The sequence below is a fragment of the Toxorhynchites rutilus genome, chromosome 3, assembly GCF_029784135.1.
Source record: "Toxorhynchites rutilus septentrionalis strain SRP chromosome 3, ASM2978413v1, whole genome shotgun sequence".
Taxonomy (NCBI): Eukaryota; Metazoa; Arthropoda; class Insecta; order Diptera; family Culicidae; genus Toxorhynchites; species Toxorhynchites rutilus.
Window position 1 is genome coordinate 199,738,679 of NC_073746.1, and position 25,761 is coordinate 199,764,439.

Below are 25,761 nucleotides of genomic sequence, written 5' to 3' on the forward strand. Positions count from 1 at the left end.
CAATTTGGAAGGCAAACTAGAGGGGAATGAACTCTCTGAGCTAGGAACTTTCGGCGACTGAGCAATAATCGATTGCGGGCGCATACAATATTGGATACGGAAATATCCTACTGATGGGGAAAAATAATCTTCAGAAGCTATCCTGTTAATTGCGATTGATTGAAAAATCACAAACCAAATGTATTTGGTCACAGTGTTACATGGATAGAAAACATTCAAATAAACTCTTTCACATGAATGTATTTTTAAATTCCCAGAGGAACTGGCAGATTATTTTCCAGAAATGATTAGATCTTTCCGGAACTTTCTCGATGCTGAATGGCATCTAAACGGAAAGAATTCCGCGCGTGTATGTGTGTGTAGCGATGTCTTCCCGGGGAGCCGTTTGTGGCATCACTCTCCTCCTGATGGATTCCCTTCTGGCTTAGGGTGCACAAACAGGCTCTTGGTGACACCGTTCATCCGCGCTTTCATGATAAACGAAGAGCTTCACCACAACAGCGACAACATGCTCCAATCGCTGTTCAATTAGAACTGAGTGGATTTCCGAGCGGCGCTCGCTTATATACCGATTGGTGATTTCAATAGCCTGTTTTGAAAGCAATTTTAAGACTATTGAAACAAGTTTTTGGATCAAAAAGTAACAAGTATAGAACGCGTAGACATTTTATCTTTCGAATGAAGTGTTTATCATACCATTTCGTTCAGTTGTTTAGGAGCTATTAACGCTCAATTTATTTTCTCAATTGCCCTCCTCTCATGAAACAATTCAGCTCCGGGGTCGGACAAGATTAAATTCAACTTGTTGAAGAATCTTCCCGACTTGGCAAAACAGCGTTTGCTGAACTTGTTCAACAAGTTTCTGGAGCTGAATATTGTCCCGCATGACTGGAGACAAGTGAGAGTGATAGCCATACGGAAACCCAACAAGCCGGCTTGCGATCACAACTCGTATAGGCCGATTGCAATGTTATCCTGTATTCGTAAATTGTTAGAGAAAATGATTCTACTTCGTTTGGACAAGTGGTTCGAAACGAACAATTTGCTGTCAAATACGCAGTTTGGCTTCCGCCGAGGTAAAGGGACAAATGATTGTCTCGCGCTGCTATCTTCTGAAATCCAAATCGCATTTGCTCGCAAAGAACAAATGGCTTCCGTTTTTCTCGATATCAAAGGGGCATTTGATTCAGTTTCCATGGAAATTCTCTCAGAGAAGGCTTCATAATCGTGGACTTTCTTCTTCTTCTTCTTCTTCAATGGCACTAACGTTCCTAGAGGAACTTCGCCGTCTCAACGTAGTATTACTTGCGTCATTTTTATTAGTACTTAGTTGAGATTTCTATGCCAAATAACACGCCTTAAATGCATTCTGAGTGGCAAGCTCTAGAATACGCGTGATCACAGTGCAAGTCGGAGGAAATTTCTTTGACGAAAAATTCCCCCGACCAGAACGGGAATCGAACCCGAACACCCGGCATGTTAGTTATGACGCTAACCACTCGGCCAAGGGAGCACATTGTGGACTTTCACCAATTCTGAATAATTTCCTGTACAATTTACTCTCAGAAAAGCACATGATTTTCTCTCATGGCAGCTCGAAATCTTCTCGTTACAGTTTTATGGGCCTACTACAAGGCTCCTGCCTAAGCCCCCTCTTGTACAGTTTTTACGTCAATGATATGGATGATTGTCTAACTAGAGACTGCACGCTGAGACAACTTGCAGATGATGGAGTTATTTCCATCACGGGTACTAATTCCCTCGTTCTGCAAAAGTCGTTGCAAGATACCCTGAACAATCTGTTCACGTGGGCCCTCAAGCTGGGTATTGAATTCTCTACGGAGAAAACTGAAATGGTCGTTTTTTCTAGGAAGCACGAACCCGCCCAATTCCAGCTTTACCTATCCGGCAAAACGATCCAACACCCTATGTTTTTCAAATACCTGGGTGTATATTTTGATTCTAAATGTACCTGGGGGAGACACATTGCGTATTTGAAACAGAAATGCCAGCAAAGAATCAATTTTCTCCAAACAATAACCGGAACATGGTGGGGTGCCCATCCAGGAGACCTCATTCAGTTGTACAAAACAACGATATTATCAGTGTTAGAATATGGCAGTTTTTGCTTCCGATCAGCTGCCAGGATTCATATTCTCAAGCTGGAGAGGATACAATATCGTTGCTTGCGTATAGCCATGGGGTGTTTGCATTCGACACATACGATGAGTCTCGAAGTTTTGGCAGGAGTACCCCCGCTTACTCTTCGGTTCACAGAATTATCCTACAGACTTCTCATCCGTTGCAAGATCATGAATCCATTGGTGATTGATAACTTCGAAAATCTACTATAACTGACTCCTCAGTCAAGTTTTATGTCTTTATACCATGAGTACCTTACCCACGACGTGCACCCTTCACCAGGCATTTCCAACCAAGTTTGCTTCCCATACTTTTGCAATTCCTCTGTCATTTTTGATCTGTCTATGGACAAAAAAATCCATGGAATACCAGATCATCTACGCTCCAATGTTATTCCGTCGATATTTTCGGAAAAATATGGGAAAGTTAGATCTGATAAAATGTTCTTTACTGACGGTTCATTCATAAACGGGTCCACTGGTTTCGGCATCTTCAATGAAAATTCCAGTGCCTCTTTCAAACTCAAAGATCCTTGTTCCGTGTATGTCGCAGAAATGGGTGCGATATACTATGCTCTAGGGATCATTGAAACACTGCCCATCGACCATTATTTTACTTTTTCAGACAGTCTCAGCTCAATAGAGGCAATCCGCTCAATGAAAGTTGATAAACGCTCATCTTATTTCCTAAAAAGAATAAGACATCTATTGAGTGTTTTGGTCGAAAAATTATTCAAGATTACCTTAGCATGGGTTCCCTCTCATTGCTCGATTCCGGGGAATGAGAAAGCGGACTCGCTAGCTAAGGTGGGCGCTTCAGAAGGCACACTTTTTGAAAGGCAAATCGCCTATGTTTTTTTTTTCAGATTCCTCGTCAGCACACACTCATTAGTTGGCAGCGCATGTGGAGTGAAGATGAGTTCGGTCGTTGGTTACACACAATTATCCCTAAGGTTTCGACGAGTGCTTGGTTTAAGGGATTGAATGTAGGTCGTGATTTTATTCGCGTGATATCTCGGCTCATGTCCAATCACTACAACCTAAACGCGCATCTCTATCGCATTGGGCTCGCAGCAAACAATCTTTGTGATTGTGACGATGGCTACCACGACATCGAGCATATTGTCTGGTCGTGTATCCGGTTCCATGCTGCTCGCTCTCAGCTCTCTATAGCACTGAGAGCAAAAGGCAGACAATCGGATATTTCCGTCCGGGATATCTTAGGTAGCCGTGATCCTGATCTTCTGCTTCATCTATACCTGTTCCTCAGAAACGCCGATGTCAACGTTTAATGATGTTTCCTTCGTTGTGTCCCTGTTCCATATCCCTCCTATCCGATCTATAAACTTTTACTTAGTCGCGGCAATACATACACACACTCTTTACAGATACACGGGCCAAAGGTTGTGCAGTCCACTGATGATTCAACAAGAGCCAAAGGTTGTACCGCTGACCATTCTATCCTGGATTCCTCGAGTCGAGAAGACGCACCACGCTAGATATGGGGTACATACTAGGGGGGCGTTGCTGATTAATGGTCAGCTGCGTCCCAATAGGAAGTATCCCGTGTCGGGTACACGTCCAGAGCATTGGAGACAGCAACATCCCAATTACGAGAACAAGAATTGACTTGACTTAAATTCAAAAAGTCCATTCCATCGATCAGAGCAGCACTCGACGCAGATACCGTCGAAGCTCCTGCTGGTAAAACTTCGCCGCCAGCACTCTGCAACCACTGTAGGCGAGGTTGGTTGTAATCACCACAAAGCAGCACCTGATCTACACATGTAGCATTGTCACAAAGATCACGAACAGAGGCCACATGTTCATCTATCAACTCCACGTCGCGACTACGATCAGGTGGGATGTACACACGGAAAACAGTCTTAATTAGCGAATGATTACTGGGACGAAAAAAACATAAACAATCGGTGTGCGAGTGTGCGAGTGTATCGTGTTCTACAATCATCTGACAGCAAACTCAGGTTTCAACATGCAAGTAATGCGTATCGTAAGCTGAATTCAACTTTGTACAAGGCCCACGTCTTCAGAATGCAAACCAATCTGCGACAAAATCCGAGAAACTTTTGGAAATTCGTCAACAGTAAGAGGAAAAACTCAACTCTCCCAAGCAACGTGCTCTATAACGACGTCGAAGCGAATACTCATACTGAATGCTGTGAGCTTTTCGCCAAGTTCTTTACATCCGTGTTTGACCATATACCAGCCAGTGAAGCTCAAGTTAAGTTTGCCTCCATAGGTGTTCCTTCGGACGTCATAAGTTTGACGACGTTCGTGGTCACTCCTGCCATGGTGATCTCCGCTGCAAAAAAATTGAAAAGTTCGCTTTCGCCGGGTCCTGACGGCATACCATCGGTATTGTTCTGCCGCTGCGCTTCTGATCTAGCCGAGCCACTTTCTGTCATCTTTACCCGATCACTCAATGATGGAGTATTTCCTGAAATTTGGAAGGAGTCTTTCATGTTTCCTGTCTTCAAAAATGGTGATAAACGAAACGTCAGGAACTATCGTGGAATAACAAGTTTGTCGGCTGCGTCCAAGCTATTTGAGATCATCGTCAGTGAAGTTATTCTTACTCAATCCAAGCGTTACATCTCTACCGATCAGCACGGCTTCATGCCCGGCAGGTCGGTCACCACGAATCTGTTGAACTTCACCAACACCTGCATTACTGCTATGGAGGGCAAGGCTCAAGTCGATGTCATCTATACCGATCTGAAGGCGGCTTTCGATAGGATCGACCACAACATACTATTGGCTAAACTATCACGTCTGCAAAACTCGTGTCGTGGATGAGATCATACCTGACGGAAAGAAAACTGCGCGTTAAAATTCATGGCTGCGTTTCCTCGTGCTTCTGCAATTCTTCTGGAGTCCCTCAAGGAAGCAACTTAGGCCCTTTGTTGTTCATATTATTTTTTAATGACATTGCTGCGAAATTAGGGTTGAACTGCAAATTAATTTATGCGGATGATTTGAAAATATTCTGCATGATCCGTTCAGCTGAAGACTGCCAACGCTTGCAACATTTGCTGAATGTGTTTGTTGACTAGTGCCATCTAAACAAACTGATTATCAGCGTACCGAAGTGCTCCGTCATGACGTTCCATCGTTCCAAAAGTCCGTTACAGTTTGATTACTGCATCGACGGTGCTTTGCTTGAAAGAGTTGAAAAAGTTACTGACCTCGGAGTAGTGCTGGATCAGAAATTGAACTTCAACGCTCATTACACCTCAATCATTGCTAAGGCAAACCGACAGCTCGGATTTATTTCGAAGATTGCGAAGGATTTCACTGACCCATACTGCTTGAAGTCCTTATATTGCGCTTTAGTACGACCAATTCTCGAAACTGCAGCCGTTGTTTGGACTCCAAATGTGATTTTCTGGAATTTGAGGATTGAGCGTGTACAGCGAAGATTCATCCGGTTGGCCTTGCGTCATCTACCTTGGCGCGATCCATTGAATCTTCCTGCTTACCCGGATCGATGCAGACTTTTAAGCCTGGACACTCTTGAGAGAAGACGCAGAATACAACAGGCAATTTTCGTATCAAAGCTGTTCAATGGGGAAGTTGATTCTCCTCGGCTACTTTCATTACTGGACCTTCGTGCTGCTCAACGACCTCTCCGACAGCGATCTTTGCTACAGAACAGATTTCATCGTACTTTATTCGGATACAACGAACCGTTGTCGTCGATGATTCGAACTTTCACATTGGTGGAGGATCTATTTGATTTCGGCGAGACATCCAGCCGCTTTAAAAACAGATTAACTAGTTCGTCGATTGTATAAATAATTGTACTATATTATTATATATTTATTCATTAAGACCACAGATGTCAGATGAATCAGATTTAAATAAATAAATAAATAATTAAACACTTGTAATACTAACCTCGAGTCGACCGCGAGTAATCGGTTACATATTACTAACATAGTTGTAAGCAAACATTGTCGAAATATTGAACTCCCGGCCACGTTAGGCTGACACCATATGAGCCTTAATAAAAATATATATTTTGGATAAAAAAAAAATCGAATGTTTGGGGGTCTTCGTAGCCACTTGGTTTCGCGTTCGCTTACTAAGCGATCGATCGTGAGTTCAAACTCAGGGCCCTCAATTGACCATCTTTGTGTTGTTATAGAATAACTACGTCCACGCAACCATCATCAGCGATGGAGAACGATCCACGGTCGAAATAAGATCGATTCATCCATACAACTGCTCTGCAAGAAACATCGGGCTGCTGTTCTATAAATAACCCAACAATGATCAATATCAACTGTCTCCGCTGTCTGGTCTGCTGAACAATGGAAGAACAGATAGAATACCCTTACGCCTAAATGGCTACTACAGTGTAATTTACCATAATGTTATGGAACAGAAAAACCTAACGCCTAAATGGCTACTACTACTACTGTGTAATTTACAATTTATAGAAACATAAACATATGTACATGTACACGATAAAAACCCGGTTCTGTTACAGATAAAATGCTAATGAGCATAAGAAATAAATAAATGGGATAAAAAAACATTAAATGTTTGAGAAACTTCCTGGTACGCGATACGGCGTGGCAACTCACCCTTTATTACTGTTCGAATGTGTGTGAATCTCATCAATTGTACCAAGAATAACCGAATTTTTGATTGCATGAACCAAACTGTCCTGATACACTTCGGCATTAAGTGAGCACATAAGATTTACTTCCTTTAAGAAAACAAAGCTTTAGGTTAGAGCTGTAAATAACGGTTGGGCGAGCCGAACAGGTAAATACCGGTACGTTTTCAGAATTGGCGGCTGGGTTCCAAGCGTACTTTTCTTGGTCTGTTGGTCTGTATTTTTCTCCATGACAAAGTAAAAGATATAACCGTCTCCGAGGACACACAATAAATTAGGGGTACCTTCGAAGCATTGATGGCTTGCTTAGAACGAGGAACAATTTCTAAAATGATAAAAAAATAAATCAATTTTACCGGAATGTTTCTCACAATTATACCTCTTCCGAGTTTCTCTGTGTGAACAAATTCAAGATTAGGCATGCGAAATATACAAGCAGAGATTGCTACTGCAACCAGTTCCTAACGGCTGGAGTTTTCCTCCAAGGGAGAGGTGTTTAAACATGCTGCAATTGGCCGTATCTTACCTCTTGTGCACCAACTTGCCTGCTTCAATCGTCATAGTGGTAAACTACCGATTCTTGTCCAATAACAAATGCTCCTCCAAGTGGAGTTGGCGCCGGGATCAACATCGTTGCTTCTATCTCAACGTTATCCTGTTTCCGCGATTTGAAGAAAGTTTCTTATCCTTCAAATTTATTTCGTGAGTTTAGATGTGTCGTCCGTTCAGAACCTAGTGAATAGCACAAAAAGTTGCGGGTGCTGTGCTTCGTACAAGAATTCACCATTGTACATGTGCGCTACTTCAAAAAAACACCTTATGATTCGCTTTAAAACATGAAGACTGCGAATCTCAAATCAAAACAGAACAGAAGTGTAAACATGAAAAACATCTGTCATCGATAAAACAGATTACCCAAATAAAACTAGTACACAGAAATACGGCCGTAAACAAGAATAGCTTTTTCTTTGACGACGTATCGTATCCGACGAATGAATATACGGATACGGCCGTAAATGAGAATAAGGGTGATAATTGTGAGAAACATTCCGGTAAAATTGATTTATTTTTTTTTATCATTTTAAAAATTATTCCTCTTTCTATTTTGAAGGTTTGCTTCGAATGTATCCCTTATTTATTATGTGCCCTCGGAGACGGTTATCACCCTTATTATAGTTTTCGAACGAATAGGAAACGTACGCAAATCCCATCCTTGTTTTCGTATGAGCCATTCGTCGTATTTTCAATTTACAGTCGTACTAGATCAAGTTATTGGTGTACTACATTATCGACATCGTTGACAATCAGGAGGTGTTTACGTATCGAACGTGTTCAATTTATGATACAGAGTTATCTGAACGTTGGAGTTTATTCTTGTAGTCTTGATTTGTACAGTTTAATAAAAACGAGATATCAAGCAGGTGAGATTTCATGAAACAAGTCCAGACGATTTGGACTCTGAATAATTCGAAATTGTTGAATGCAGATAAACTTCCGCTAGAGGAACAAGATTCGGCTATTCTACATTGCAGATTGCCGGCTATCATACTATCGGGCATGCAACCCGTGTGTCCGCCCTATTTGCTATACGACTATTCAGCTGTTGGCATTGAGAAAATCCCTGCTCTGCAACTGCCGTCCGGTAGCAATAGATGACCCTTTTGTGTCAAATTTCGCAGCAAGGTTCCGTCGCAATTACGAGTTCAGCAACCTAAACCAAAATGCTACCGTGAAAAACTACATAAGTGCAGATGAACAACGACACCAAGATACAGCAGGAAGAGCCTGAATTAGTGTCGGCAGGATTTACCTTTCGCCTGGACACAATCGAACTTTGTGGATTCAATGGAGATGTTTCAATCAACGCCTCATCAATCGATTAGTTGACATGCTAGCACAAAATAAAGTCAACAGTAACATGATTGCTCAGCAATAAATTCTAATGCAAATTCTCAGTAAAAACCAACATAAACAACGAAAAACAACGTTGAGAATGCAACTGATCCACCACAAATGCAACAACAGCAACAATCAACCCAATAGCCGCGCTATCCATTCCAACGTGAGCTGCAGTTCCATACCCAAAACGCAAGGCGTTTTGTGATAAAAACGGTCGAATTTCTGCCGCTGCCGCTGTGATTAACAACGGCGAACCAAATGCAACTGTGCAGCAATTCGTACCATAAATTTGTCCAAACATGCAGCGAAGTCTTTTGGTTCATAGTCAAACTGCTAACCAGGGGGTCTCCGTAGCCACATTGGTTGCGCGTTCGCTTAGTAAGCGATCGATCGTGAGTTCAAAACTCATTGACCATTTTTGTGTTGTTACAGAATAGCTACGTCCACGCAACAATCATCAGCGATGGAGATCGATCCACGGTCGAAATAAGATCGATTCATCATCCATACAACTGCTCTGCTCTGCCAGACACATCGGGTTACTGTTCTATAAATAACTCAACAATGATCAATCAACTGTCTCCGCTGTCCGGTGGTCCAACTGGATAATAGAAGAACAGAAAGAATACCCTTACGCCTAAATGGCTACTGTGTGAATGTACCATATGTAATGGTATAGAAGGAATACTGGCGAATGGCAACTGTGTAATGTGCTAATTATAGATATGATAACCATGTGACATGTACACGATTAAAATTCGGCTCTGTTACAGCTAAAATGCTAATGAGCCTTAAATAAATAAATGGGATAATAAAAAAAAACTGCTAACCGGCTGGTGACAAATATCCTAATGATACATATTTCTCCGCAAAGCCGACTGCAGGAGCCACTACCCTCCGTCACGCAAAAATTGTGCCAACAGAAACGAGGTAGACCCATGAGCGTTAGAACTTCTTAGGAAGCATCGAATTCTACAGATCAATTCTTACATGTTACGAGAGAACTGGATTCTTACAATGCAGTGCAGAAATGGTTATCTCTTGCAATATTCAAATTTAATGTTGTTTTGTACTATATATTACCGTTCCTCATGATCATATTTCATATGTTGTGGTTGTTCTTTTTCTTTTATTACTTTTTATAATAACGTGCTTCGTTTCATCATTTAGGCAAGCGAAATTTTGATACAAATTTTCACTGCCTGATTTATGTTTTGCAAAATTGCATCGATTGATTTGTCGTTAGGTTCTTCCATTAAGTTTATTAATATAAGACGATTTTAAATTATGGGAACGAATGTTCATTCTTTTCGCTTTGTTATTTTTTTAGACTGCAATCGCTAAATAATTTCTGGAAAAGCCGTTGTTGAACCTCACCACCAGCAAACATTAGCATCTCATATATTGCCTAAAAACTGTCTCAATTATTCTCATGTGAAACTTTTACCCCTAGCTTTGCTCGAGTTTCGTGTTCAAGTATCTAGAAACAGCGGCAGCCAAAGAGGAAAATCGAAAAGTAGTCTCGATGTAGCGTGCCCATCGAGACTACTTTTAGACTACTACTTCTACGGAGGTCGGCGCTCTCGTCGAAAAATTCCTCCGGAAGGCTGTTGGATGGTACCCGGAACAAACGAGGTCATTTCGATTCTGGATACAGCACACGCGATAGAAGTTTCGATTGTAAGCGTTGGTCCCAGAAGGATCCGCACGATAGTAATGGCCCCTATTCGCTCAAATGGTCGCCCATTCCAATGCATACAGGCTTCAGTGTGAAACCACCACCAGCTTCAGTTGTACCAACAGCAGCAAGAGCTACAGCTGGTCGTTCTAATGTGGTTCTTTTGTCTGTTAGGTCTGCTCAGTGATGAAAGCCACGGTGGTGGAGCCATAATAGGTTCGCTTGGGGAGCAGGCACCCCGCTGCAGGATCAGCACGAGCGAAAGAAGCAGTCGAATAAGTAATATGATCGCATTCGGAAGAGTTCGAAGTCAACTAACCTATTCGTTCATTCGCAGGGCCGACATTTCTCCAGAAGGTGATTTGACACTTGGTAGTGTCAAGTCCGATGGAAATATGTGAACGCTAGAAAATATCCAACCTTATAGTATACCACTATATTTCATTCAAATTGTATCTCATAACATCTTTCAATACTCCAATTACAGCTCCAACACTAACATCCCCCTACGCATCCCGCGTTACATCTGAATATTCCATGTTTCTTATTCAAAACATAATAAAGTTTCGATAAAACTCTTAAATAGTTTTGAGAAATACGCCGTGCATGACTATTCGAATCAAAATAACGAGATGTGGTACGAACTTTGTACATTCACTGGGCTTTCTTTATTATCCAACAAACATGAAATAATTTTTCGCGAGGAATGCTGAAATTCATGAGTTTAGCACGATCTGCCTAAAAAACCTTCTACAAGGTCTCCATCAATACATCCCCCGCAACGTTCCGTTTTCATTTCGGTATGATAACTATGCCTAAACGAATAATCAATCTTGCCAACAGATTTGATTGTGTCAGTCAAACTTTCTTGTAACTTTCGAAGAAATTCACAATTAATAATCAGGTAGTATTTGTGTGACCAGACCGATAGCTGATCAAAATAACAAACAGCACGTTGTCGATGTCGTACGCTCGCCAATGTATTGCATCACAAGCGAACCGTGGCGGAATAAATTCATCATATTACCGAGATGGAATTGAGCAACTTCTGGCATTTGCTATCGTTCGCCGTCCGATGTTGCGGACCTTCAAATAAATACAAAAATTGTTCGTATGATAAACAGAGCTACGGAAACCCTACCTACCCATCTTTTAGGCAAACAAATAGATTGTTCTGTTATCTGCCCGAGGAAGGCATTGTCATCTAATATTTCTACTGCTGTCATCCAATTTGGTTAATAGTCGCGAGCGATCTCCTCAAAATTACCTAGCGTGAAAGATCGCATCAAATCACCCACCAAAATGAAGTTGCCTGTTAAAAAAAGGGTGGGTAATGTCGGGGACATAACCGGAGAGACCAGGACTACACCAAGGGGTGTCCATTATTCGAATATCACGGAGCACAGATCCCAGAATGATCAACTTTTCGTGTACAAAATTACAGAAAAAAATCAAAAAAGGTTAAAATAAAACCTCAACACTCAGCAAACACTCAAACGTTCAGATTGAAATACGAAAAAATCAAAATTTGTCGTGCAAATGTCGTGCGGTGCAAATGTTTCAGGGGTTATTGTTCAGTCGGCAACGAACACATACTTCATGGCAAGCATTTCGTAATAGGAATTTACCGTCTGGTATTGTGAGATAATTGGGCTTTGCACTCCTCATGAATAACTGTGTCAAGTCCTTCATTTGATACCCATATTGATGGGGCTTTGAGAATTTTCTGTAATTCGCCATTTTGTAGCGGTTGCCATCTTGGATTTTCAAGATAATGAAATACGCAATTTTATAATGACTGCAGAGATAAAGGTGTGTTCCAAATTTCAGATCAACCGGTCAACAGGAAAGGGGTCAAATTTCAATTAATGTGGTACAGCGCCTTAGACAAACATGTTACATACAAACATACAAATATGTCACAGCTAAATAAAACCGTTTAAAGACTCCAGCATTCTATCAAATCGAGCGCGATTAGCCACTCATTTCACCGCTTTCAACACACTTCGATATGCCCTCCTGCTTCACATCCCATTGAAACTCCTGTCTCTCACGGTTCCGGTTCCGCTTGATTCACCAGTGCTGTGCCGACGATACATTCGAGTCGTTACCCAACTTCTCCGAATTCAGTGACATAGTATACTCCGTTTGTATGAATTGGCGTGCAATTTCCACTTCTTGACCAAACTCGGCACTGCTGGCTCCTGGCTTAAGCAGTGTCATGTTGCTCGAGTAAGTTACATTTGTCGTCTGAGTTGACGCGCTCTGTCTCGAAGGAGTCAGACCAATTCGCATCGTTATATCACCAAACTATTGAGAAGCTTCCTGGTCCCATTTGTACCGTTCGAATGTGCAGCTTTTGAATTGCATTAATTGTACCAAGAATAACTGAATATTCGGTTGCAAGAGCCAAACTGTCCTGATACGCTCCGGCATTAAGTGAGCATATATGATTTGCTTTCTTCAGGTTGACATTCGAGAAAACCGCTGCCAAATGGTTCCGAACGGCTGGAGCTTTCGTTCAAGGGTAAATGTGACAGTGCTGAGGGAAAAGAATGTTATTATTGTGAACATGTGCAATTGACCGTGTCATACCTCTTGTGCTCCGACTTGCCTGCTTCAATTTCGATATAATAAACGTCGCATGCAGTTACACATGCAAACTGACATGAATTTCACGCGTCTACACTAATTCACTTATCATCCGGCGGATTCCATTCACATACCATCGATTTGTGATCACATTGGATCAATCGTGCTGTTATGGAGTAACCTGAATAATTTGGCAATAATCGACATTCGCACAGTAAAATGCGGATCACTCAGAAAACCGGGAATTTCCGTTTTTTCCCGATAAAAACTGTACACAATGTAGGAATCTCAAATGAAAAGAAAACAGAAGTGAAAAAATAAAAAAACATCTTTCATCGATTTCGATAAAACAGTTTACCAAAATGAATCTAGTACACAGAAATACGGCCGTAAATTAGAATGGCTTTTTCTGTGACGACGTATCAGTAAATGAGAATAAGGGTGTATACCACACATTCTCGTTGTTGACAAGATGAAGCGCATGGATTTCCCGGGGTGGATCACGGAGTGGATCTTCTCGTACCAGAGGGATCGTACCGCTACTATAATGGTTAATTCTGCCTACTCTCGATCATTGTGGATTTCATCCGGCGTACCTCAAGGCAGTGATTTCGGCCCGCTGATTTTCAACATTTTTGTGAACGACCTGGGAATCCTGTTGTCATAGTCTAATCTCTCGTTCGCAGATGATTTGAAACTGTTTCATTCTTCTCATCTACCATGGACTCCGCAGTTTTACAGGAAGATTTGAATGTGGTGTTGATATGGTGTGACAATGATGGTATGCGGGTGAATAGTAAAAATGCAAAGTTATAACCTTCACTCGCGGCACAAAACCACTCATTTGCCGTTACACGCTGGGGCTTGATCCTGTTCAACGAGCACAAAAAATGTGTGATCTGGGTGTAATATTCGATTCCAAGCTTAGTTTCAACGAGCACATAGGTGCAATAACCGCAAAAGCATTTTCTGTGTTAGTATTCATCCGCCGACATGCCGCTAATTTCACTGACATTTACGCTCTCAAAACGTTGTACTGTTCGTTAGTACGTAGTATTCTGGAATATGCTGCTCCGATCTGCTGTCCCTATCAGCTAACGCAAATCCTCGCGATTGGAAGAGTACAGAAAAAAATCATCAGATTTGCCTTGGCGAGAGCTACCATGGAGGGATCCAGTGAATCTACCCCATTGTTTAGCTCGTTGTCAGCTTATAAATTTAGAAAATCTGTCTACCAGACGTATAAATCAGCGAATATTTTTTGTATTCGATTCATTGCAGGGCAATATTGGTTGTCCTGCTCCGCTCGAACGAATTCCGTTTTACGTTCCTCCCAGACCGTTATTAGCTATTCCTTCCCACAGAACTAACTATGGTCAAAATAGTCCTTTCGATTCGTGTCTTCGTGCGTTCAATGAAGTTGGGATGATTTTGATCTGACATTGTTCAAAAATGAATTCATTCATATAATTAGGAGATAACTTAATGAATATCAATTACACAGTCTGTACAATTCAGTCTGTCAATTATACAATCGGAGACGGTGTGAATAAATAAGTAAATAAAATTAAGTTTATTCGCGAAATCGGAAGTGCACTCCCGATCTACCGTGTCGTGAAACAAATAACCAGATTGGCGATCTAACGCAAAACGTAAACGATCGGTGAGACATCTGGATTTTGTTTTTGAACTAAGAAAATGATGCTAATGTAACCTAAAACTCAAAAACAATTCACGTATATTTTACTTCCGGGCTTTCCAAGGTAGTTCTCACATGCAGGAATCGTGCATTTTTCTACTTGTGTTTGATTGTGCTCTCGAATTTCCTTCTTTAATTCAACCATTGTCAACATTTTTATAGTTTTCACTACTGAAAGAGGTAAATGAATAACATGTTATATATAAAATTGCGCAGAATTAAATTTCTTACAAACTCATCGCAATCAAATATTCTTTTATGATTATAACATTGTAATTTATGGAAAGAACTACAAACCTTCCATAAGCTCACATGGCAAAATTTAAAACCATCATCACTTTCACCGCAGCGCCGCCTAGGTGTAGATTTGTACGTTAGATCGCCAATTGGTAGCCCTTTTTTAAATTTTTAAAAAGTGTTATTACCAGAATATTTATTTGATACAGAAAAGTTAATATTCATTCATAATTGTTATGTGTTATTCCACCTGAAAATCGGATGCCATTTTCGCTTCATGTGAACGGAACACGACGCTCAATGCCGTCAACGCGAATTGGGGATGAAGTTGAATTGGAGTAACATGTTGATTTTTCTTGCTAGGCGGTTTAGGTTACCTAGCAACACGTGTTGATAGCAACCGTTACTAACATTGAACTAAACAAACGTAGTTGAATAACACTGTCGAGTTTCTGAGTAAAATGTAATGTGATTCATAGTATTATACAATTGTGCAGAAGCTATGTAACCTCAGAATTGTGTTAAATTAAAGATGGGCAATTATATGCAAAAATGTTTTTCCCGTGTTCAACCGAAAAAGTAACATTTTAACTTTAAACATTAATAAATATATAACTCTGTTGATTTATTCCAGTGATGTGTTGAAAATTCTCATCGTTGGACTAGAAAATACAGGGAAAACAGAAATAGCTTACAAAATCTGTAATATAAAACGAGACGAATATCTCCAAACGAAAGGATGCAGAGTATTTGATACAACTATAGGTAAGAATGTTGTTATAATATATGAAAGTACACACATTAAACAGCATAGTTATTGTATACTCTATTTTTAATGGTAGGTGGCATCAGTGTACAACTCACTGAAGTTGGTGGTGCGTTAGAATTTCGTGATGTTTGGAAATACTATTTTTTGGATGTACATGCTCTTAATTAAGTATTTTATCAGATCCTAATACACCCGTTTTGTTTTAGATGTATGGCATTGTTTTTGTAGTCGACGCTTCCAGCATTAATAACATATATCAGTCTCACCAAACTTTTAAAAATTTGATGGCGCACGATTTTTTAATTGGCAAACCATTCCTCATCATCGCAAATAAGCAAGATCTTCCCAGTTCGGTTGATTGTATTGATATCTGTGAATATTTAGGCGTGGAATTACTTGCCAATAAATACCGGAATCCATGTATGATAGAAGCATGTGGCAACTGGGGCAGTACATTTGACGAGTACGATGGACTTCAGTTCGGCGTTAATTGGCTAGTAAAAACGATAATAGCGAATAAACAGTTTCTTGTGAATAGGATAAACTTCCATCGGATCATGCTGGAGAATGGTCCGAAACTCTTTGGGAGTCATCGTCCATATACTGGTGTTCGACGAAAGGTATATTTGGTTTTATTCTGGTGACAAATAGTTAAATACAGTATGTTCTCTAGAATTCTAAGCCCAACATTAAAGAAACACATCCTAAAACGGCACCTCCTTCACACAGACACTGGTTAAGAGAAAACAATAGCAACTATTTATCCAAACGAAATAGCATAGTTTCATTGGGAGGTAGCAGAATCCAAGCTGCTAATTATGCGATTTCTGAATCAACTGAAAACACTTCCATCAACGCCGAACAACTTGCAGCCATTGGTGAGATTGTCGAGCATGCGGATAACGTATCAATGAACAAAAACCACACAGGTATAATATGAAAATGGATTTTTTTATTAGGATTTACATTTTTGATTCATTACCACATCTAGAAACGATAGTAATTATTAGAAATCGGACTAATGAAGATTTAACGGTACAGGATCTATCGTTAACGATACATAGCATAGATTCGAATAAACATAGCATAGCATAGGACTAATATGATCGCAGAGTATGGATTTTTTGAAGTGCCAAAAGTCGACAGGATGACTAAATAATGGATACAAAGGAATAAATCATAATACAATAACTTTATAGAAGTTACGCTTTATGTGAACTACAGCTTCCGTCCGAAATGTCATTTTTCTCAAAAGATTGTACATTCTGTCAAAAACATACCAGGAATTTGAAATTGTAAATCTTCCCGCTGAACATTTTTCAATTTGTTTGAAGTTGGTACTACTGTCAGTGGTCTTAACCCTAGATTCATAAACCAACCCTCAATAAAAGAACTTTACAACGCATGGCGCGTCCTAATTTTTATTTTATTTTTTTCAAATATTTGTAGATTTTGTTGATATCTCCCGTAATACTTAAATTAGGTGATCTTAGAAGTAAGGTGTATCAGAGACATATGTTTATGAACAATCTAACCATTAATAAAGTTTACGAATCGTTGGTTAATGTCAATTTTGAACGCAATCTGTTAACGAGAGCGAGTTATTTTTTTTGCCCGGCTATTATTGATATGGCTAAATCTTCTAAATCTACCATCTCTTCAACTGATGGAAACATCGACAAAATTAAGAGAAATTGTGCTCAGAAATCGTCATTTAAGTTTGAGAGATAGCCCGTGAATTGAATGTCTCTCATGAGACCGTTCGTAATATTTTGGTTGATGTTTTGCTCATGAGAAAAGTCGCAATATGGCTAGCGCCGGAAAGAGTTTAATTTTCAAATTCAAATCAAATTCTGATCCCACACACATTTATTGGTGACGAGGCATGGGTGTGACTTTTTCATATTTTCTCAAATCTCCGCTTCGTGGGATCCGCTTTGACTCTATCGAAGACATAAAAACGAATTCGCTGCAATTCCTGAATGCAGCTATGAAGTGTTTTGATGACTAGATTGTTGTTTGAAGAAATTGTATTGCATCAGAAGGGATCTAAATTTAGATGATAAATAAGCATTTTTTTAAAAAACACAAATTCCCGGTATACATTTAACAGAATGAACATAGTCTAAAAATAGATCAAGAAACATCGGTTTCATCTTGTGAGTCTCTAGAAGTTTCTCTGATGTCTACTGCCTCAATTCGGTGTGTTGCTACCTGGTTCGACAAATTCTGCACTGCGAAAGCGTCATCTAGAATCCGTACCTTCAAAATGATTCGACGCGATTCGAATCAGTGCAACGACGGTTTATAATATACGCTTTCTGACTATTGCTTCGGTGTGATCCCTACCGGCTTCCAAGCTATGAGAGCCGCAGCTTGCTGATCCATCTAGATATCACAATGTGAAAACGGTGTAGGATAAAAAGACGTGGTTATTCTCTAAGTGACAACTATGTAATGGAAAGTTTTATTTATTATCGTAGCGATAACAACGAGTATGTGTGTATACGTGTGCGTATATCACAGGGGTATTAGGTCAGGTCAGGATCGAATTTGCATCGGCGTCACACGGTTGTGTACCTCGACACTCCTCAACGATGCTAATTCGATGTCTCGGTTGGATCTCTGACGCCGATGGCAGTTCGATGTCTGTCTAGCTTGAAGCGGTCCAACAGCTTCGTCATAATGTCGGCCTCCATGTGCTCGGTTGGCATGTATTTTATTTATTTTGACGTAGGACTACGTCTTTCATTTCTATACCGGGGTGTAAAATCAAAGTTTCGAAAACGAAAGCGTTACGCCGAAGACCGAGATTTTGAGTGTTAATAGCTCCTAAACAACTGAACGAAATGGTATGATAAACACTTCATTCGAAAGATAAAATGTCTACGCGTTCTATACTTGTTACTTTCTGATCCAAAAACTTGTTTCAATAGTCTTAAATTTGCTTTCAAAATAGGCTATTGAAATCACCAATCGGTATATAAGCGAGCGCCGCTCGGAAATTCACTCAGTTCTAATTGAACAGCGATTGGAGCATGTTGTCGCTGTTGTGGTGAAGCTCTTCATTTATCATGAAAGCGCGGATAAACGGTGTCACCAAGAGCCTGTTTGTGCACCTTAGGCCAGAAGGGAATCCATCAGGAGGAGAGTGATGCTACAAACGGTTCCCCGGGAAGATCTCGAAGCAGCCGCTACACACACACACATACACGCACGGAATTCTTTCCGTTTGGATCGAGAAAGATCCGGAAAATAATCTGCCAGTTCCTCTAGGATTTTAAAAATACATTCATGTGAAAGAGTTTATTTGAATGTTTTCTATCCATGTAACACTGTGACCAAATCTGTTTCAATCAAGTGCTATTAACAGATGGTTATCGAGTTAGCATTAACCACTGGTGGGCTTCCAGTATCGAGGAAAATGTGGAAATATCTAATCGTTACTGAAAATAATCTGCCAGTTCCTCTGGGAATTTAAAATTACATTCATATGAAAGAGTTTATTTTAATGTTTTCTATCCATGTAACACTGTGACCAAATACATTAGGTTTTGTGATTTTTCAATCAATCGCAATCAACAGGATAGCTTCTGAAGATTATTCTTCCCCATCAGTAGGATATTTCCGTATCCAATATTGGATGCATAAAACCTTGTGCCTCCAACGTAACGCTCTCGTTTTCGAAGTTCTCCAAATATTCATTCATTCAGAATGAATTCAGATTCAACTTCATACAAATGATCTCTAAATCAACGATAGTCCTACGTCACCCTTGCGGTTATACCATAGATATAACCCACTTCCTGTTTTTAATTATATTACATTTCATAGAGAGATTAAATCTTCTTCACAATGTTTCGCCAATACCCAATTACCCAATCCATGGCTGCAGTTCTCCAACACCCGGATTCGATGCGAACACCATCTTTGTACCGCTCATGACAACTCTACACGAGCTGATGTTTGTGCCGGCTAGTGATCATTCTATCCTGGATTCCTGGCGTTGCTGATTAATGCTCAGCTGCATCCCAATAGGAAGTATCCCGTGTCGGGCACACGTACAGAGCATTGGAGACAACAACATCACAACCGGGAATGTTGTGGAGGAGATGTGTTGCGACGAGAGGATCTGGAATACCGTGAGCAGTGCAATCACACACATAATGTCGGAGCTGCAGCGGAAGTGGAGAATCGATCAACATGCTGACAACGCCTGACTGCAAGGCGAACAACGGCGACGGCTGTTGCAACGGACGGTACCCCACGAGAGTAGCTGTGACGGAGTGCGCGTCAGGTTAGAGGGTACTACCTAATCGGCACGTCGATTGGAAGAGAAATCCTGCGAGGATGACTGTGACGGGACGCGCGTCAAGGTGGAGGGCGCTTCCTAATCGGTTCACGTCTCGACAGGTAAACGGATGCTGATTGGACAACAACGACGGAGTGAGTGTCAAGGAGGGCGTCTTCAAACTGGTGTATACCCCACGAGAGCTGCTGTGACGGAGTGCGCGTCATGTTGGAGGGCACTACCTAATCGGCGCTCCGCTGGGAAGAGAAATCCTGCGAGGGTGACTGTGACGGGGCGCGCATCAAGTTGGAGGGCGCTTCCTAATCGGTGCACGTCTCGACAGATAAACGGATACTGCCGCTGAGAATAGCAAAGTGCCTGTCTGGCAACGCCTGATCATGGCCTGGATGGAGGATCACTGTAAACGTTTCGACTGAGCAAACGCCTAGGAGAGCATCATCGAATCGGTGTGTACCCCACGAGAGTTGCTGTGACGGAGTTCGCGTCATGTTGGAGGGCACTACCTAATCGGCGCTCCGCTGGGAAGAGAAATCCTGCGAGGATGGCTGTGACGGGTTGCGCGTCAATTGCGGAGGGCATTTCCTAATCGGTTCACGTCTTGACGGGTAAATGGATGCCTGTGAAATAGACATAAGCGTAGTGGAAAGAAATGGTGAAAAAAATATTGAGAAAAAGGGAATGATCAACGTAAAATCGAGAAGTGCATGAGCACAGCCGTCCCCTGAAGTAGTCGCCTAGATGTGGTCCCAGAGGGAATGAGCCAACGAGTAGAGGGCTTGTTTTTGTGCGATCCCCACTCGACGTCTGGGTTAACCCTTCCCAGGTAAGGCTGGTAGAGCGTTCCTCACCTCTATAAAAAAAAAGCAACATCACAATTACGAAAACACTTGTAATACTAACCTCGAGCCAACCGTGAGTAATCGGTTACATATTACTAATATATATATATATATATATATATATATATATATATATATATATATATATACGTTATGGCGATATATATATATATATATATATATATATATATATATATATATATATATATATATATATATATATATATATATATATATATATATATATATATATATATATATATATATATATATATATACGTTATGGCGAATCCCGATGCAACCCACCTAAGCAACAGGTTAGAGCTGAACGAGCTCGAAGCAAATCGATGACGGTAGCAGAACAGATGTGCCACGCGCATAATTAAACCACATCAACACGCGATATGGATAGCATGGACGACGCGACGCCGGAATGTGCTTACCCATGAAAATAGATTTAATAAAAGAGGTCTGCAGGGCCACGCTAGTTTAGTCTTAGTTTAACCTTTCGTGTAATCGATTCATAAAAGAGAAATAAAATTATTTTTTTTGTTACGCTTGACCCACGACAACCGTAACTGGCGCAGTCTTGTGAAGTGGAGTGAAGTAGATGTGATTTCAGAGGGACCTGAAACTTAGTGCAAAATAAGAAAGCGCTGAGTGTGAGCAAAATTAGTGAACATAAGGATTGCTGTGAACCAAGAGTTTCCTAGGTGCCTAAGAAAAATAAAATCGAAACCGACCGAGCACAGTTTACTGCAAACGACTGAGCTACCGGGAAAGCCACCAGTGAGCGGACATCATCTGGTTTGTGTAGCACAGGAGCGAGGAAGGACCGCCCACGGAACCAACGCTATAACTAAGACTCCGGGAGATGGAAAGAATCATCATCCTGTCAACGTGAGTACTAAAAGAATCTCAACACAAAACAACATTTAGTGAGTTGTTATATAAAACGGGAAGTTCCCCGGGAATACTATTTGTGACAGACAGTAAAAGTCCATTTCATAACACTTTCGGGAGAACAAACTAAAAGGTTCTTACCCATTAATTTTTTTTAACGCTCAATGGATCAGCGCGAACTAATGATTTCGCCTGAGCTGATGCCAGCACCAGAGCTGGACGACATAGAGGGACCAAGAGCAGCTCAAATGCCCCAAACAGGCCCCCCACAGCAAATAACAGTTGATAACTTATTGCAACACATAAAAACTCTAACGGATAACCAAAATTTACTGATTGGTCAAATCCAAAATCTAAGAGAAAAAACAGAGGATCCTATCCTGCAATTCAGGACGCCGGATCCCATCAAATTATTGCCAAATTTCAGCGGCAATAAAAAAGAAACTAAAGCATGGATACAAGACGTAGAAAGTACGCTTGATTTATTCCAACGGTACGTGGACAAACCCATGTATCCGCAGCTAATAAGGGCCGTAAAAGCCAAAGTAATAGGAGAGGCAAAAGAAATTTTAATCGCCTCAGGTAACCCAAACACATGGGCAGAAATCAAGGACGCGCTCCTTAATTCATACGGAGATCGTCGCGACTTAACTTCGCACATTCAATCCTTATTTTATATTAAACAAGGGAAGAAAACACTGACAGAGTTCTACAATAAAATTAAATCAATTGATACAGCTATAAAAGCAACAGCATCCACTATGAATGATTACAAAGACTCAACAAGGGCCATTAACAGCTTAATAAGCTTAGTAACACTTACACGATTCATAGATGGGCTTAATGAGAATGTATCTATGCACGTAAGAAGCTGCCGACCGGAAACGTTAGAGGGCGCATATAGCATAACCATGCAGTTCACCAATGCAGCATATAGAACAAAATTAAACGAAATTCAATCACAAAGAATACAGACTAGACCTACACCACCGACACAGACGAATGTAAGAAACATCGCCCCAGGAGTAAGCAAACAAAATACTAACCCCCCCTCGGGAAATTTCAAGCCAGGTTCTAGAAGAGTGAAAAACATAAAAAAACAATAATGACGAAGACGTATCCATGAGGACCTACACTTCAAAAATGCAGGTGAATAACAACGAAATAAACGAACCCGAAAACTATGAACAAACAGAATCACCGGAAGAACTGGAGAATTTAATGGATTCTGAAGACGACGAAGCTTTAGGCGATGAATTGAATTTTCAGCTGGCACATATGCCAAACGTACCGCCATAAATAATAACTTCATCCCATATCTAACGGTTAACACAACGAAGGGAGAGATGAAATTTTTAGTCGACACAGGCGCGAATAAAAACTACATCTCACCGCGTCATGTTAATCTAGAAAACGCTAAAACCGAAAACAAAATAACGGTAAAGAATATAAACGGCACCCATAAAATCAATAAATCAGTTTCTCTAGATCTTTTCGAAATCAAGAAAAAGGTGAAATATTACGTCTTCGAATTTCACGACTTTTTTGACGGCCTGATTGGGTATGAGACACTGAGAGATCTTAAAGCTCAGCTCGACATATGCAGAAATCAATTGAAAGTGGGAAGGAAAATCTTTAATCTAAAGAAGAAATTCCTACAGGAACAAAAAGTTAACCTAACGGAACAAGAGTTCCAATTTTTGAAAATTAAAACAGCAGCTAATGGTGACTTTGTGGTAAGCGAAGAGGAAGCATTCGGAAAATTCTCAATCCTTCCTGGGGTGTACCATAGCTGCGATAATGAAGCTTATGTGGCAGTCAGGAACCATGAGAAAACTGCCATTGAGACTAACTTCACTGAACTGAGTACGAAGGGAGAAGAATTCGCGGTCTCAGAAAAACCGCCGAACGATTCAAAGATTCGGTTCGAAGTAACCGATGAATCACTGACTACTCTAGGAAAAAAAAAAGCATTGCAAAAAATAATCGATGAAAATGCTGAAATTTTGTATTTCGATGACCAAAAGCTCACTTTTACTCATCAAATCAAACATAAAATTCGTACCGTGGATAATATTCCAATCCACACAAAGTCATACAAATACCCACAGGTTTTTGAAGATGAGGTACAAAAACAAATAAAAAAATGCTAAGAGATGGGATCATTCAAGAATCCATATCTCCTTACACATCTCCTGTATGGATAGTGCCTAAAAAAACAGATCCATCAGGCGTTAAGAAATTTCGATTAGTCATAGACTATCGGAAACTTAACGAATAGACAATTTCAGACAGATATCCTATTCCCGATATCACTGAAATTTTGGACAAACTAGGTAGAGCCACTTACTTCTCTACACTAGATCTAGTCTCCGGATTTCACCAGATCCAGCTAGATAAGGAAGATTTCGAAAAAACGGCCTTTGCTGTAAGTTCAGGCAAATACGAATTCACTCGTATGCCTTTCGGCCTCAAGAATGCACCCGCTACATTTCAAAGAGTTATGGATGCAGTTCTTAGAGACCTCGTCGGTAAATGTTGCCTAGTCTACATGGACGACATAATTATCTTCTCTAGCTCATTTGAAGAGCATATCAAGGACATACGCAAAGTATTCAGGAAATTAAAAGAAGCCTGTCTAAAAATCCAATTAGACAAATGCTATTTTTTCAGGCACGAAGTGCAATTTTTGGGGCACACCGTGCCCAAGGATGGAGTAAAACCAAACTCCGATAAGATTGACGTAACAAGAAACTGGTCTGTACCAAAAAACGAGAAAGAATTGAAACAATTTCTTGGAACAATCGGGTATTGTCGTCGTTTTATCAAAGACTTCGCTAAGATGGTCAAACCATTGACGCAATTGTTGCGGAAAGACACACTCTTCGAATTCACCCCGGACAGAATTCAATGTTTCGAAAGATGTAAAGCCTTACTGACAATGGATCCAATTCTTGCATACCCGGACTTCACGAAGAATTTTATACTCACAACAGACGCAAGCAACTTTGCTGTTGGTGCGGTATTGTCGCAAGGACAAATCGGAAAAGATCGTCCCTTAGCCTACGCATCAAGAACATTAAATAAGTCAGAGGAAAATCTCTGCACAACAGAAAAGGAGCTACTGGCCATTGTATGGGCCGTGAAACACTTCCGCCCTTATTTATACGGGCGCCGATTCAAACTCATTACAGACCATAAACCATTAATCTAGTCCATGACAAGTGCCAATCAAAAGATAATTAGGTGGAAACTGGATTTGAGCGAATTCGATTTCGAACCCGTGTACAAGCCTGGAAAAGAGAACGTCGTTGCGGATGCTCTATCTAGGCTACAACCGAGCGAAATTAATTCAAACAATCAAAGTCCGAACGACCACAACAATTCAGAAAGCGAAACAAACACAGAAGACGACAACGACGGAATGACAGTGTACTCAGCTGACACAAGCGATGACCACTACATTTGGACTACAGAAAAACCTATTAACACAATTAGAACTCAAATAGTACTCAAAATCTCTACAATTGACGTCGAAGCTCATGAGCAGATTTTCCCGAAATACCACCGATTTACGATATCAAAACCGGAATACAAAGAAATCGACATAGTTAACATTTTTAAAACAAAACTGAATGCAAGAGGTATAAATTGTATATATTGTGCCATATCATTAATACAACTAATCCAAGAAACGTACAGAAAACACTTTTCTCACAACAGAATCTTTAAGATTTTTATTTCACAGGTACTCTTACAGGATGTTAGATTACCAGAAGACCAAGATGAGATCGTTCGCAAGACTCATGAATACGCGCACCGAGGCATAAAAGAAAACAAGGCACAAATACTAGCAGACTATTTCTTCCCAGAAATTGACAAGAGGCTAAAAATTTTTATAAGCAACTGTGCTACCTGTAAAAAATGCAAGTACGACAGAAAGCCACCAAAATTAATTCAAAAAACCAACTCCGCAGAAAGACCATTTCAGAAAATACACATCGACGTTTTCTTCATGAAAGGAGAGAAAATGCTAACGGTTGTGAA

The 25,761-nt window shown here is 40.5% G+C and overlaps 1 protein-coding gene and 1 long non-coding RNA gene across 5 annotated transcripts; both read left to right on the forward strand.

Annotated features, from left to right (window-relative positions):
• The first annotated feature begins 8,096 nt into the window (after positions 1-8,096).
• Positions 8,097-10,864, forward strand: LOC129777099 (uncharacterized). Of its 2 annotated transcripts, XR_008743203.1 has the most exons (4): positions 8,097-8,207; positions 8,273-9,063; positions 9,118-10,642; positions 10,701-10,864. It is a non-coding gene; the product is annotated as an uncharacterized LOC129777099 (long non-coding RNA). The 2 variants fall into 2 exon arrangements; XR_008743202.1 differs by having other exon boundaries at positions 8,273-10,642.
• A 12-nt stretch (positions 10,865-10,876) lies between these two features.
• On the forward strand, positions 10,877-17,358 carry LOC129777098 (uncharacterized). Of its 3 annotated transcripts, none has more exons than XM_055783169.1 (6): positions 10,877-11,000; positions 15,526-15,656; positions 15,734-15,810; positions 15,867-16,280; positions 16,334-16,589; positions 16,652-17,358. In XM_055783169.1, exons 1-6 carry the CDS (start codon positions 10,996-10,998, stop codon positions 16,753-16,755), a joined length of 987 nt encoding a protein of 328 aa, XP_055639144.1. In that variant the 5' UTR covers positions 10,877-10,995; the 3' UTR covers positions 16,756-17,358. The 3 variants fall into 3 exon arrangements, with proteins under 3 accessions (XP_055639144.1, XP_055639143.1, XP_055639145.1); XM_055783168.1 differs by lacking the exon at positions 10,877-11,000 and adding an exon at positions 15,340-15,470; XM_055783170.1 differs by lacking the exon at positions 10,877-11,000 and adding an exon at positions 15,340-15,470 and having other exon boundaries at positions 15,734-15,766; positions 16,045-16,280.
• The last annotated feature ends 8,403 nt before the right edge of the window (positions 17,359-25,761 follow it).